The 14,125-nt window shown below is 49.7% G+C and overlaps 4 protein-coding genes across 4 annotated transcripts, besides 23 other annotated features; all 4 read right to left on the minus strand.

The window, feature by feature from the left end:
• Positions 1 to 2,235: a mobile genetic element.
• Positions 1 to 7,266: a sequence feature (heterozygous, Esmeraldo-like haplotype).
• Positions 2,056 to 2,235: a mobile genetic element.
• Tc00.1047053511047.20 (mucin-like glycoprotein, putative) lies at positions 2,724 to 3,854 on the minus strand (the record flags this gene model as incomplete). Its single annotated transcript, XM_802728.1, has 1 exon — positions 2,724 to 3,854. The coding sequence occupies one exon, from the start codon at positions 3,852 to 3,854 to the stop codon at positions 2,724 to 2,726; it is 1,131 nt and encodes a 376-aa protein (XP_807821.1).
• Positions 5,321 to 5,343: a microsatellite.
• Positions 6,287 to 6,321: a microsatellite.
• Positions 6,439 to 6,464: a sequence feature (AT_rich).
• Positions 6,712 to 6,734: a sequence feature (AT_rich).
• Positions 6,824 to 6,857: a microsatellite.
• Positions 6,897 to 6,952: a sequence feature (T-rich).
• Positions 7,267 to 8,122: a sequence feature (areas merged during assembly that could not be assigned to a particular haplotype. This can correspond to areas where the two haplotypes were merged or to regions with more than two copies in the genome that were merged during assembly.).
• Positions 7,273 to 7,347: a sequence feature (T-rich).
• Positions 7,367 to 7,415: a microsatellite.
• On the minus strand, positions 7,517 to 8,437 carry Tc00.1047053511047.40 (NADH-cytochrome B5 reductase, putative; the record flags this gene model as incomplete). Its single annotated transcript, XM_802729.1, has 1 exon — positions 7,517 to 8,437. One exon carries the CDS (start codon positions 8,435 to 8,437, stop codon positions 7,517 to 7,519), a length of 921 nt encoding a protein of 306 aa, XP_807822.1.
• Positions 8,123 to 14,125: a sequence feature (heterozygous, Esmeraldo-like haplotype).
• Positions 8,477 to 8,513: a sequence feature (AT_rich).
• Positions 9,052 to 9,084: a microsatellite.
• Positions 9,158 to 9,189: a microsatellite.
• Positions 9,190 to 9,333: a repeat region.
• Positions 9,444 to 9,476: a microsatellite.
• Tc00.1047053511047.50 (proteasome regulatory ATPase subunit 2, putative) lies at positions 9,498 to 10,811 on the minus strand (the record flags this gene model as incomplete). The annotated part of the gene is made up of 1 exon (XM_802730.1): positions 9,498 to 10,811. One exon carries the CDS (start codon positions 10,809 to 10,811, stop codon positions 9,498 to 9,500), a length of 1,314 nt encoding a protein of 437 aa, XP_807823.1.
• Positions 11,157 to 11,192: a microsatellite.
• Positions 11,709 to 11,789: a sequence feature (A-rich).
• Positions 11,930 to 11,962: a sequence feature (AT_rich).
• Positions 12,357 to 12,385: a sequence feature (AT_rich).
• Tc00.1047053511047.70 (hypothetical protein, conserved) lies at positions 12,408 to 13,475 on the minus strand (the record flags this gene model as incomplete). The annotated part of the gene is made up of 1 exon (XM_802731.1): positions 12,408 to 13,475. The coding sequence occupies one exon, from the start codon at positions 13,473 to 13,475 to the stop codon at positions 12,408 to 12,410; it is 1,068 nt and encodes a 355-aa protein (XP_807824.1).
• Positions 13,965 to 14,020: a mobile genetic element.

Here is a 14,125-nt window from a genome sequence, read left to right on the forward strand (position 1 = left end):
TGGGGATCCGCTTTTGCCGTCTTCGGCGCCACGGACCAATCCAAAATTAAGGTCCCGTCCGCCTCCATTGTGAAATTTTTGGCTGTCAAGGCCGCAATCTCGGACCAACGACTCGCCGTTATCCACGCAAGTCGTAAAACAACACGCTCTTTCCAATCGGTTCGGCTGCGTATAACTTGAGTCATCTCTTCCTTTGTCAAGGGGCGCGCCTGCTTCGTCTCCGAGCGCGCCGCAATTTTTTGTAACCCCAGAATCACCATATCCAGCGGGGTTCGATTCATTTCCATCATAGACCGCAGCATCCTGGCGTACTGCAGTCGGGTCGATGGCGCCACTTCGATTGCCATCAAAAAGGCCGCGCAGCTCTCCTCGTTCATCGGCTGTTCGTGCGTGCGGCAAAAAGTCGTGAATTGCCCCGCTAGGGACATTCTCTGCTCCCACGTTGACGGCGCCCACATTTCTCGAGCCACCTCGTTCGCTCTCCTCATATAATTGGCCCAAAGCGGAGACGCCGGCGATTCTTCGTACCACAGTCGAGCGTCGTTTACGGATAAGCTCCATTGCCCTTCCCGACGATTGCGTCGGGCAATTTGAAAGATCGGGTGGAGCGTCGGCGGTGCGGTGCAACGACTGCGCGTAATAGCCGGAGGTGACGGATTGGATGGGGCTGCCGTCGTCAGCATTCATGAGCGGCGTGCGGCAGCCCCTCTGCCGTTTTTTGACGGGCGCCTGTATTGTGAGTAATTCCCTCTGGGGCGCACGTTGCATGTAGATGCCTCGTGTCCAAAGATATGACAACGTTGGCATCTCACAGTGCGTGGGGTTTCTCGCCGATCGACGAGAAGCTGAGCTGCCCTCGCGTAAGCGTCCGTCTGGTGAACAGCGGTGTAAAGACGGGCGCGCAGTTTGGAAAGCCGGATGCGGGGATCGGATGCAATCGTGAGCTGCATCCGGAATGTATTCAGCAGGGACCTCCCCAAATGCATGAAGCGATCGGTGGGATCCTGCAGGCCTTCCAGCACGCCGATCCACTCGACCAAATTGTCAAAGGCAAGTTTAACCTGCTCGTTGTCCAGTTGCCAGCTTTGGTATGCGCACCGGAGGTCGATGACAACTCCGGAAGTTCCCTCATTCCATATGCGCGTAGGCCACGTGGTGACGTCGAATGCGCAGAAACCGCGGTCCTCTTCCATAGGTGATTGGGCTTCCAGGGGAGAAGTGCGGGAAGGCAACGGCGTGGAGGGGTGGAAATGTGGTCTCCCAACATTGTCGTGAGAGGGTCTGTAAGCCGCCGAACTGTGTCGGGCCGCGCTGCTAGGCACGCCTCCAGCCATCAAGATATCCGTTCGATGCGGTAGTGTAGACACGCCACCGTTGGCAACGTGTCGAGTAGCGGGGGCCTCGTCCCGCCCCGCCGTCTCCGCATCCCGCGCGGGTTGTTGTGCGTTTTGGCGTGCCTCCCGTTCCTGGAATTGGCCGGTGAGCCTTCCCAAGTTGAATTCGCGCTCCCGTAATTGGGCGTGAGCGTCCTCCAATTGCCGTTGTAGTTCTAGGACCTGGTTGCCGGCCCCGGCGATATTGGATTCCCTCACCGATAGGTTAATATGCGCTTCCTCAACCTGCGAGTTAAGCTGATCATTCCGATTCTGCACGTCCGCGACGGCGTTAGCGTAATCAAAATTCAGGCGCTCCTTTCAGCAGTGATGAGCCCTTGTTGGTGCCCCAACTCCCGGGCTGCCCCCATAGCGGGCAGGAGCGCTTGTGTCTCAAAATTAGGGATCTGAGTCGCCCGTAGATTCGCAATATTTCCAATAAGAGTAGAATCCTGCCATGCTTTAGAGATGGGTCCATGGAACAAGCATAAGCCTGTCGATGATGCGGCCACCGTTAACGTCTCGTCCGACATCTGGTTACCATCAATGAACGTCATCTGCACCTGAGTCTCGCCACATTGGCACACCATGTCCCAGAGACGGGCGCCAATATCACACCACTCGGAGGGTGTGTAGGGAACCAAAGCCATTTCCTTAAACTTACCTGGCTGTGTGTCTGTAAAAAATAAAAACAAAAAATTATCTGGCCTCTACCGGCTCCCTGCCCCTACAAAGTCGCGTTCTTCCCAAAAGATTCATACGGTAGAAAAGTATCATAAAGAATGTCTGCATTTATCAGGATGTAAACATACATTAATTAAGTTAGCCAGCTCTCCCGCGATCATTCTTTTCACAAGCTTCTATAAAAAAAAGCAACAGGAAATTTAGAAAGAAAACAGAAGAAAATTGAGAGTCCAGAAGAACTCCCGGGAGGCGGAAAAAAAAAAAAAGAAACATCTCTCAGCAAAAGTTTTCGTTTCACGTGTCCCAAAACACAGGGGAATGGGTGTAGGCGTACATTGCTCGCACACAAATAATTAATTAAACATGAGAAAAGATCGCATTCCTCCACCAGCCCACACAACATTCCTCACATTCCATGCGGCATCCGGCCTACTCCTTCACGCCTCGTTTCTGCAGTCCGTGGGACGCACAGCAATGAGGCCGGCACCGCGTGTGGGTGGCAGAAGCAAACAAAAGAGGGAAATCGTCATTCACGACAGTGTACAGCAACCAGACAGTGGAAAAAAAAACATAGCAAAAACATTTCCTAAATTGAGGTGGAGGATTTGCCCACAGGGCGTCAGGCAGAATAGACACACACATACAGGGGACGAGTCGCACCTTTCATCATTCGTGTGTGGCTGCTCCGCACCGCTGCCCAGCGGCACATGCAAGGGCGGTCAGCAGCAGCAGCAGTGGTGTGTGCACCCACGCAGTGGCGATGGCGCTGCTGTCCGACGTGCCGGGACCCTGCGCTCCAGTGGTGGCACTGTTGTTGGCCTCCTTCGTATATGTCGGTTTGCCGGACTGTGAGGCAGCACCGGCCGTGGCTGCACCGGAGGACTCACCATTGCCGCTGGCGGGAGTGGCTGAGGGTGTTTGCGTCGTCCCGGATGCATCCGTTCTGCCAACCCCTTCGCCTGTTGGCAGCTGCGAAGTGTTACCGGCTTTTGGGTCCGCTGGGGATATCCCCTGCTCAATAGTCTGTGCCGATGATGAGGTCCCACTCGCAGCTGAACTCGAACTGCCTGCCGCCTGCCCCGCTGCGGGTGCCTCCACTCCTGTCACTTGTGCTGTCGACGCCGCTGCAGCGGCCACTGGAGTTCCACTGTTGACGCCCTCAGGTGCCTTTTCAACAGAAGTCTTTAACTGACAGACGCCTGAGGTGCTACCCACAGCAGCATCAGTTTCTGTTTTCTTTTCCGGCCACTTCTTGTACACACCACTGGCGTTAGTCGTCGAATATTCCATTGTAAACGCGGTTTTATCCTCTCCGGCGGACTTGCAGGATTCATTACATTTTGCAGCAAAGTACATCTGTTCGGCCGAGAGGCAGGGTGACTCATCAACACGACTAGAAGCCCCACTTGTAGAATCCAAAAGAACAACTTCAACATATTCAGCATCATCAGTGTAAGATGCATCATATGGTGTATCCACAGTGTATTCTCCGGTGTCCTCATCACCACTGCTCGCGACAACAGTGTAGTCATGAGCACCCAGTGAGCTTGAACACTTATTCCATTCTGACTGGCCAGGGAAGCGCCATTGCAACATATTGTTACTGTCCGCACACGAGATCTCCACCGACACTTTCACGGCAGACGCTCCGGAATACAACTCAGTTGATTGTACAGCAGCCCCCGTCGCAGCCGCAGCCGTCACGAAAATGGAAGCGCAGCAGCACAACAGCGCGAGGGACAACAGGGCGCACACTTCACGGCGCAGCGCAGTCGTCGTCATCACAGTAGTCATCATCCTTCCTAGTGTTGCTGGGGTCAGTCCGCTGATCTGCACACGGAGTGGGGAAGTGAAAGACAGAACGGGAGAGAGGGAGAGAGGCGCAGTATGGACATAAGCAAAAAGAGGGCACACAGTATGGCAAGAAGCAGCTTCAGCCAACACAGTTCACGGAATGCGAGACCGCACCCACCCACACACCAGTCACGCGAGGAAGTCGGTTCTCAGTCATCCATAAATGGGCGCCAAAATTCCACTGCGATCCCACACTCAACGGCATGCGGCGCCTCACTCCAACCGACCGTACGGAGCGCATTGCAGCTGCAGGGAGCAAAACGGCATGACACTTCCCTCGTGTCTCTCTCTCCTTCATGGCCAAGGAAAAATGCAGCAGCCACACTCAACTGCCAGCCCCGAAAACAAAAAAATCTTCCACGTGCACTCTGGTGTACATGACGTGTGCGCGAAGCCGTAGCTGCCTGCGGACACGCACAAACGGAAGGAGTGGGAAAAGAGAAGACCGCCACGACTCAAGGTGAGACTGCAGGCTGTCAGAGGGTCAAAAAAGTCAAGAGGGCCGCCTCCCGTCGGTAATCGCTGCATCACTTGCTTGCGGACAAGGTGTCGTGCGCAATTGGTGTGGCTCACTGTGACGCATCCACCCTCGCAGCCCCAGAGGGCGGAACAGCTACCGCCAACCCAAACCGCTGCCAACACGTCATCGCCACAATCGTGAAGAGCCGGCTGGCATCACACACTCAAGAAAGGGACACCAAAACACGCCATGCAACAAAGGGCACATCGAGTCCGCAAACAGTGCGCGGCATTCCAACACCGCAGGGACCCTCCCTTGCCCTCCTCTGCCGCGCACCGCAACATGCATCCCCATGGCCCTCCCGCACGCACCATCCTCCTCCTTCCTTATGTTCGGCCCACTGCCGCCACATCCAACCCCTGTACCTCGCAGTATCAGTGGAGAACACACAACAGATGAAACAGCAACAGCAACCTCGCCGCCTGTTGCACTAGCGATGGAGGTCCATCGCGCAAGAAATGGAGAAGAACTCAACGTGCATTTTGGCGGCACCGTGTATAATCTTCTCAGTGTGCAAATGCCTCCTTTCTTCCGTCAAGGGGTGCTCGGCTTTACAAGTCATTGTGTTCCCCAAGACGTTGTAGCACTCATCCCCATCCCTTCCCTCTTCGCAGTACTTTCCCTTTTTCGTGTTCTTCTCCAGATCCTCCGTTAAAACCTCGATGCGGTTCGGCTCCCAGCCACTGCTGTCATTCTGTGTGGCGACGGTGTACGCCTGCAACGCGCCCCGCCTCCTCACCGTGTCAAATCCACGGCGAAGCTCCAGAGCGGGTGCAGCAACAATACGCCCCGCTGTCGCAGTACACCAGCAGCAACACCACCAGTGGGAGAAGCGGCGTGGCGTGGCTGGCGAATGGCCTGAGCAAATCGCATTTATTGGTTTCGTGTGAGTAGCAGCAGCAGCAGCAGCAGTGCAGCCTGACTGCGGGAGGAGAGAGACAAAGGAAAAAAAGGTGGAATAAGAAGGAAATGGCTTCGTGCCAGTTATGCGTCAGAATGCGGCACAAAAAGCGGAGTAGCAGGAGAACACAGAGACAGCCATACACACCGCGTGCGCACCGATTACTTTGTACCGCTCGTCTCTTAAATGGTGCAGGGGGTGGGAATTCTCCTTTATTTCCCCTCCCCTTTCCACCCCCAAAAGATAAAAATTCGGAGAAAAAGGGGTGTGCCGGAATTGTCTTTTCTTCATGCTCTAAACGAAGTCCTTTGTGTTTTATTTGGAAAGATACGCCATTTGATTCATACCTCCTGGTAAGGACTTCTTTTTCTCCCGTTGGCGCAACGTCTCATCCGCCCCTTAACCACGCTGATCCGCGCTTCTCCGCAGGCCGCTGTTTCGGACATTGTTAACCCAAAGTTGATCCATTACCCCTCCTACAGCCGCAAACTGCAATTTTTCCATCTCGGGGTCTTTCACTTTGGATTTCGTGATGGTGTGAAACATTTAATGACCCCATTCGTAGCCCCTGCGGAGGCAATTCAGCTCCGCTAGATCATCGAGCTCATCCCGGCAACGGCGACTCGCCAACACGTCTATGCACAAGAACATCATTTCGCCGAAACGCGTTTTGCAGTAAATTCACACGGTGCGCCACAAAACCGCCGCTTTATTGAATTTGGAAGCGACATTTTTATGAGCTGGTCTCGTTATCATTTGAGCCGTTTACTTTCCTTCGTCATGAAGTGAACCGCCGTCCTCGCCACGACGGCATGTCTCTTACCGTTGACCATGCGCCGAAGTAAAGTTGTGCTACATATTCCCAGAAACGGGACACCACAATGAGAGGTGGCAGTTTGGCTCACCGCACCACCCGACATCCCCCACACTTCAGAAAAGATTGATCCAACGCCCACACACAAGTAAACAAACAAACAAAAAAACACACATAAATCATATTTTGTCCTAACCGAACTCGTAGTGAACAGAGGAAGCGGCAGTCTTTTTTGGGACTTCACATCCGCCGGACAACTCCGCATTAAGAGCGGCAGCGACGGAAAAAGCAGTAAAAAAAAAATAATAATAATAAAAAGCGCCCACCAATTCAACACACACCCTCTGACAAAAACAATAATCCAACAATCGTCAAGGAAACGGGGCAGTTAATTAATGCACTTTATCATCTGCTCAGCCTCATCGTGACGCACATTCTTCCCACATGTTTCTGGGAAAAAAGCTGAATCAAATAATAGAATGTAAATATGTTATTTTTCCGTTATCATCATCTCCCTCAACCTAAAAATAAAAAATTCCCCAGTGAATCTACAACAAGTGCCTTCTATATATATATATATTTTTTTTTGTGTTTGTTTACATGTACCCTTTGTTACCATTCAATGCGTCTCCTTCTCTCTCCTTCCCCCCTTCTCGTTTTTGTTCATTAGTTCCCTTTATATATATATATATATATATATATATATATGTACTTTCCATCTTCTTTTATTCTCCTCCCCACACATCCTAATTTATGTTTCTTTTTTCCCCCCTCTCCATTCTTTTTTTTTTTTTTACTTTTTTTTTGTGCGTGTTTTCATGGGCTGTTTGCATCCCATACTCCTCTCTCCCTTCCCCTGGTTGGTTTTGTTACCGCCGGCATGGGCATCCCGTATTCCTCGTACATTCCCCTCCTCCCCATTCCCCCTTTTCAACAACAACAAGAGAAGAAGTAATAAACACATAAACAAAAAAACACAAGTCATGACATTGCGCCATGTAATTTGTACGAGACAAAACTTCCTCCCCCTCCACGTCACAACTCCCTTTGCTGTCGTTGGTGTTGCCTTGCCTGTCCCCTCGCAACTGTTAATGACTCCTCCGGTGACGACAACAACGGCCTGCCCTTTTTTTTTTTTTTCTTTCTTTTGTGTTTTCTTCCCTTTTGCTGCCGCCGTTCCCTCTTTTTTTTTTTTTTTTTTACTAGAACCGCTGGGAAGATATTATTATTATTATTATTATTATTATTGTTATTATTGTTATTGTTATTTTGCATCCACTCTCTTTTTACGTGTTTTCTTTCTATTGTGTTCGAAGCCACAATTGCGTTCTTCAACCCCACTTTGACCTCCGCGTTTCATCCCAATTCCATCAAAAGGAGAACATGTCCTCTGCGGTGTAGCCGAGTTTTTCCAGGTTTGGCTTCACGGCTTTTTGGAGCATCGGTGGTGGGCCGCACATCAGCGCAACGACACGGTTGTAGTCGGAATTCCGGGGCTGCAGCACAGGAACATGTGCCCGCAACGTCGCCTCATCCACGTAACCGGTGCCGTACTTCCATTGAGGAGAAGTCTCGCGGTCCAGCATGTACCACAACTTCATGCGTGGATCCTTGGCACAGTCATCCAGTTCCTTCCGCAGGAGAATATCATCCTCGGTCTGATTCGCGTAGACAAGAAAAATATTTGTGCGATCCTCCTTATTTTTCATTATGGCACGAATCAGTTGCATCATCGGTGTTATACCCGTCCCTCCCGCCACCATTGTGAAGGCGTCCGTGTGCATCTTCTTCAATTTGCCCTTCCCGTCCTTAACAGTGTAATTGCCTTTCCCCAGGTACTCAAAGTTTCCTACAGGACCCCGTATTTCCACCATCGTGCCCAGTGGAAGATCGTACAGGTGCTGCGATAGACGGCCACCGTTGGGAAAATTGGGATGCACGTTCTTGAAGTATACTTTAATGAGGAAATCCACATGTCCCAAGTCATCATCGGAGGAAACAGGAGTGTAGGCATGTTGCACCATCTCTGGCTTTCCATCTGGGTTAGTGGTCATGCATCGAATGTGAAGATGTTGTCCGATAGGAAGTCCAAGTCGCTGTGTGGGCGAGTGGAGTGCAAAGCGAAAGATAAAACTGTTGTGACTCACAGTAATTTTATCCACAAGCTTAAAGTTCTGAAATTTAGACGCATCCAAGGCCACTCCCATGGAAGAGGAGAAAAACACACCCTTCTTAAAGAACAGAAATACCGTGAGTACAATAATGACCGCAGCAACCACGTACGTGAGCATCGCCAAAACAAAAAAACAAAACAGACAAATATATCTGTCTATAAATAAAAATAAAAAAATATAAATATGAATAATTCAACGACAGGTATCTCTCACCCAACCTTTCCTTCTTGCAAGAGAGAGAGAGAGAGAAAATTAAAAAAAAAAGTACTGTCCTCCGTACTACTCCTTTCCATCTGATAGGAGCAGCACCACACAAACATTACAAACACACAGACTGCATGTGTCATCTGAAAGATGAGGTCCGTGTTTGATAAGAGGGAGGGTGGAGTCGTACAAAGCCACGGAGCGGTACAAACAAAAAAAAAAGGAGGGAGGGAAACAAAATAAAACACACAAGCACAGTTACCCCACAATGAGGGAAAGAACTCGCTTGGCAGAGAAATGGCATGCATGAATATCTCTCCCTCTCTCTCCATGTCTCAAAATCTCTTTTTTCATGCTTCTTCTTGTCGCACCGCTGCCCATTCCAGGCCCTGTCAGTCCAACGTGCATCGGGCACACCTCGCGCAGTCGGCACGTGATACATACGGCATTTTATAACAAATGCAAAGAAAAATAAAAATAATGAAGTTTCATGCCGTCCATCTCTAAAGTTAATTGTGTTGTGTTTGCAAAAAAAAAACAAAAACAAAAAAAAAAACAAACAATAATCAAAAAACATTTGGTGCTCCCACTGCGCAGGAAATGTCCCCACGACAAAAATAGAGTGCTCCTCCTCACGCACAAACACACACACACACCCACACGCATTCTCTCTCTCTTTCTTTCTTTTGGAGGAGTTTTCGTTCTTCCTTCCCTCTTTTCATTCCTGTTTTTCTTTTTTTTTCCCCATCCTCCTCATTGTTGCTTCCTTCCCGCACCATTCATACTTCTCTCCGCTCCCTCCTTCTCTCTCAATATAAATATGGATTTTCTCCTTTTTTGTTTGTTTGTTTGTTTTCCCTTCGTGTGTCTGTGTGGTTTCCTTCTTCGCAAAGACCCTCTCGCTTCATGCTTTCCTCCCTTTTTTTCTTTTTTCTTTTTTCTTTTTTTTTTTCCTCAAAAAATCGGTTGCTCTTTAGAGGTAAAACTTGGAGAAGCTGCTCTTGTCTTTTCTGTACTGCACATTTTCTTTGCCCTTGACAAAATCCGCCTGGCACACTTTCATGCGTCGATCCCGCAGTGCCAACAGACCGGCCTCCGTGCAGATGGCTTTAATATCCGCACCACTCATCTCCTCCTTGGCGTGAATAAACTCTGAGATATCCACATCCTCGGCTAGCGACATACGACTGGTGTGAATCTCAAATATCATTTTTTTCGTCTTCTCATCGGGAAACGGAAATTCAATTTTCCTGTCAATGCGACCAGGGCGAATAAGAGCCGGGTCCAGCGTCTCAATGCGATTTGTCGCCATGATGACTTTTACATCATTCGAGCTGTCAAACCCATCGAGTTGAGTCAACAATTCCAACATCGTGCGTTGTACCTCCTTCGCACCGCTGCTGTCCGTGTCGTACCGTTTGGTTCCAATGGCGTCGATCTCATCAATAAAAACAATAGAAGGACTGTTTTCTTCCGCAACACGGAACAACTCCCGCACCAACTTTGGACCGTCACCAGAGTACTTTTGAATGAGTTCAGATCCCACCACACGCAGGAACGTCGCACTCGTTTGATTTGCAACCGCCTTGGCTAGAAGTGTCTTGCCAGTACCCGGCACACCGTACAGGATGACACCCTTCGGTGGTTTAATGCCCACCTCGTCATAAAGCTCTGGATGGGACAATGGAAACTCCACCGCTTCCTTGATTTCCTGAATTTGCTCCTCAAGACCACCAATATCAGCGTACGTCTCCTGCGGTGCTTTTTCTACCTTCATGATACTCACATGTGGGTCTATGCTATTCTGTAATACACCCACAACACTGTGCTGGCGGTCGTGCAGCAGAACACTGCAACCAAGCTCCAGCTTCTCCTTGTCTACAAAAGAAAGCATGGGAACATAATACTCGGACCCGGCGGTGGAAACAATAGCATGTGTATCGTCAATGACTTCCTCAAGTGTCCCCACCTCCAGCGGCATCCCGCGCAACGCATCCACCCTACTGAGTTCAGCCTCATAATGTGACATGGCACCCTCTTCCAGGTTTTCCTGCGCCTCCCGCTGAGCCCCAATCGTTTTTAAAAGTTCTTCCTCAAGTAGCAGGTAGTCTTTACATCTCTCCAGCCGCAACTGTTTGAGAAGACAGGCCTTCACGGGATATATCTTTGGAAGCTTAGCTGCCGTGTCCGGACCATGTCGCTTCTTCTTTTTTCCAATGTCAGAAGCCACAGGAGGCTGCCACTTTTGTTGCTGACGCTTCGTGTCGGTTGGGAGTTGCTGCCCCATTTTGTTTTCTTCCTCTTACGTATTGCCGTATGCCTCTGCTCTGAACCCCTCCTCGCCCCACCGTGATGGCAACTCAACAACAAAGAAGAGGCTTCTCTTTAACTTACTCCACGCAATGGCCGTCGTACAATTTGACAAAAAAAGAAGGAAAAGCAGTCACTATCACTTATATATGTATATGTATATATCTTTCTCCCCTTTGAAATAGCTGCTCTTCTTTCTTTCTCTCTGAAACCACCTAGTTTTCTTTCCCCGTAGGCCGGAGTCAATGAGTCTACGCGCGCTTTGAATGCCTCCCTTGTTGCTGCCAATGCACCGCAAATGCAATGTGCTCAAACACGGATTAAAAGAAAAAAAAAAAAAAATATAAAAATAAAAAAATAGAATTCAGTGGGTTTCCTTCACATGCCTCTCTCTACAAGGGCGTGAAAGACACATTACAAACACCCATGCACATGCACGCAGAGGAAATTTTCTCTCGTTCTTAGTGAACGTTACAAAACTCGAATCACACCGGTGTTTCTTCCACCCCGCACTTCACGCATCCATCGCCTCCTCCATGCGGTGAATTGTGTCAAGCACAAGTGCCGTCTTCATTCTCGACTTCTCTGACGTCGGAAGAAACTTCTTTTGAGCACCCACACGCATCATCTGCGCCACGGCTCGTCGTAACACACCCGCTGCAAACTCCAAATCCTCCTGCAGCGTCGCGTCCTTCACCGTAACGCCGACAAGTGACGCATGCATGGCGTTTCCCGCTGATATCAGCGCCTCCGCCTCCGCCTCCGCTGCCGGGCCCTCCTTGACACCCACACTCTCACCGCGTGCCATGAGACCTAAGAATGACAACCAAACACAGTTCACCTTCAACCACTTAGGCCACATATCATTGTATTCAACAAAAAGAAAAAAAATTCAGCCAGAGAGAAAAAGCGACCGTAAAAAAAAACAAAAAACAAAACAAAACAAATAAAAACACGCACTCACAAATTCAACACACGCGCTCACTTACAAAAACAATAATCCAGCAATCGTCAAGGAAACGGAGCAGTTAATTAATGCACTTTATCATCTGCTCGGCCTCATCGTGACGCACATTCTTCCCACATGTTTCGGCGTAAAATAAATAATGAAAAAAAAAAAAAAAAATACTCTCCCCATTCTAATGGCACAGTTTTAACGACTTATTGTACACATTCACAATGACACGTTTATCCCCCACCTTCCTTTTCCTCCCACAGCAGGCTTGCCGCCAGCGTAAATAGGGAAAAAGACAAGATGCTGGCGAGAAAAAGGGCACGCCGCCTACACGCACGCAGTCCTACACCGAGAGAAAGGAAAAATAAAAATAACAAAAACAAAGAGTGGTGGAAACAAATCATGTCTTCTGATCCGCTCTTTACGCACGATGCTTCCTTGCTCCCAGCAGCCACTGCATTACCCCACACATCTCGTCTTTTTTAAAATCAAAAATAGTGGGCGCACATGCAGGAACTGCAAGAGACACGTGTACACATACACACAATGCGGCAGAGAGGGGTAAACAATAAAAAAGAAAAAATAATTTAAAAAATCCCCGTACTCGTACACAGTGGTTCATTCATTCTTTATCACCTTAGGGACCTCAACGTTTTCGTATGCAAAGGGAGCAGTCATGGGCACCCCATCACCCAACGTTGAATAGCGCATCATCGGGCTGTCATCGTTGTAGATTCCACCATTCCTATCAGTTACATGAAAGGGCTTGCCGTTCACCTCCCGCAAGACCATGTGCACCACCCACTTCGATTCATCGTCAGCACCGCGGCAACGGCAAAAGCAGGCAGTGATTAGCACGACAGCAACAATAACCGGCACCAATATTGCAGCCAAGACAAAATACCAATTCTTCTGCACCCACGAAATCTCCACAGCCGGTGGAAGCGTCGTAGTGCTGACAACGTACCCCTCTTGAGTCTCACAGACAACGCCAAATGTGTTTTCGGGCGTTTCTCCATCGTACCAGGGCACACCTTGCCCGTCATACCACGTCGCCTTCTCATAGCTTTGGCTCGTATCCATACGAAACATTAAGAACAACTGGCCGTGCCCAGGCAACTTAGGGCCCCAATAAGCATCGTACCCGTTCATTGCCTTTGCGCCAATAAGCGTATACATTGTACCCCTGAAAAACGAAACACCGTGACCATCGGATGAGGAGTCGAGAAACGCACCCTCATTCCACTTGTAAATACATTTTAACGATGCCCGACGCTCACCACGTAGGCACCTTTGTTCGGACGGCGCTGAATCCGCTGTGTACTCGGCAGTCCCGCCTAGGAACGAACGGAATGTTTCAACTTTCTTGGATGCAAGCTCTCTCAACTCAGCCGCGATGGAAACATGTGCAGCAGGTGTTTGATCCGAGGCAAGAAGGCCTCCACCATTAAAACAAGAGACCTGGGAGTTAGTGTAATCAACGCGGCCACCAAAATTGCTGCTAAATATAGAATTGGCGTGGTGGAAATACTTCGTGATTACAATGGTCACGTGTTTCTCCTCCTCCCCTGCAGCAGTAAAGGAGGGATGGCTGCCCAGGTACTGCAGCAGGAGGAACAGCACCATCCACCGGACTGCGTTCCTTGTCGCAGAGCGCGTTCGAATGCCCATTGCTTCGGATTCCATGATATTGCTCGTCGTGCGGGAGAGCGTGTGGGTCCACTATTTTCGCGTGGTAGAGACAAAATGAAGGGAGAGGCACAACAACGGTGTGAAAAGAGAGCTCTAGGGGCGCAGGAACGCCCAGTCGAATGATCACAATTCTTGAGAGGGTCGGGCAAAATGACACGCAAGAAACAATCCCTGCGGCCTTGTAAGGGGGGAAGGACCCCGGCCTGCAAAGATTCACATACGCATACGAGGAGTAATTACTGTGCACGCAAAAAGGAACGCAACATCTCAGCGTCCCCAACGCAAAATAAAAAAGGGATCCTCGTGAGTCCAACACACGGGCCCACACTGGCCAGCACCTTCCGCACCGCTCCCCCATCCGTAACGGTGCATGGGCAAAAGAGAACAGGCGCAGCGCGACCCCGTACAGGGAACAACCTGAGCAAAAGCAAAGGGTAGACACAACAAACACAGAAAAAATAAATAGATGAATAAAACTGACAGAATAATCTTCTGGGCCGCTGGCCGAATCCTGAAATTGCCAATAGGAGCCACACAAGACGGGAATGAGAAGAGTTAAACGTAATGGGGGCGGGGGTTCGCCAATTCTTTAATGAGCGTTTACACCAAGTGAGTGCAGATTTATATATATGCATATTATGGTA

The sequence above is a fragment of the Trypanosoma cruzi genome, genomic scaffold (genome assembly GCF_000209065.1).
Source record: "Trypanosoma cruzi strain CL Brener 1047053517033 genomic scaffold, whole genome shotgun sequence".
NCBI lineage: Eukaryota > Euglenozoa > Kinetoplastea > Trypanosomatida > Trypanosomatidae > Trypanosoma > Trypanosoma cruzi.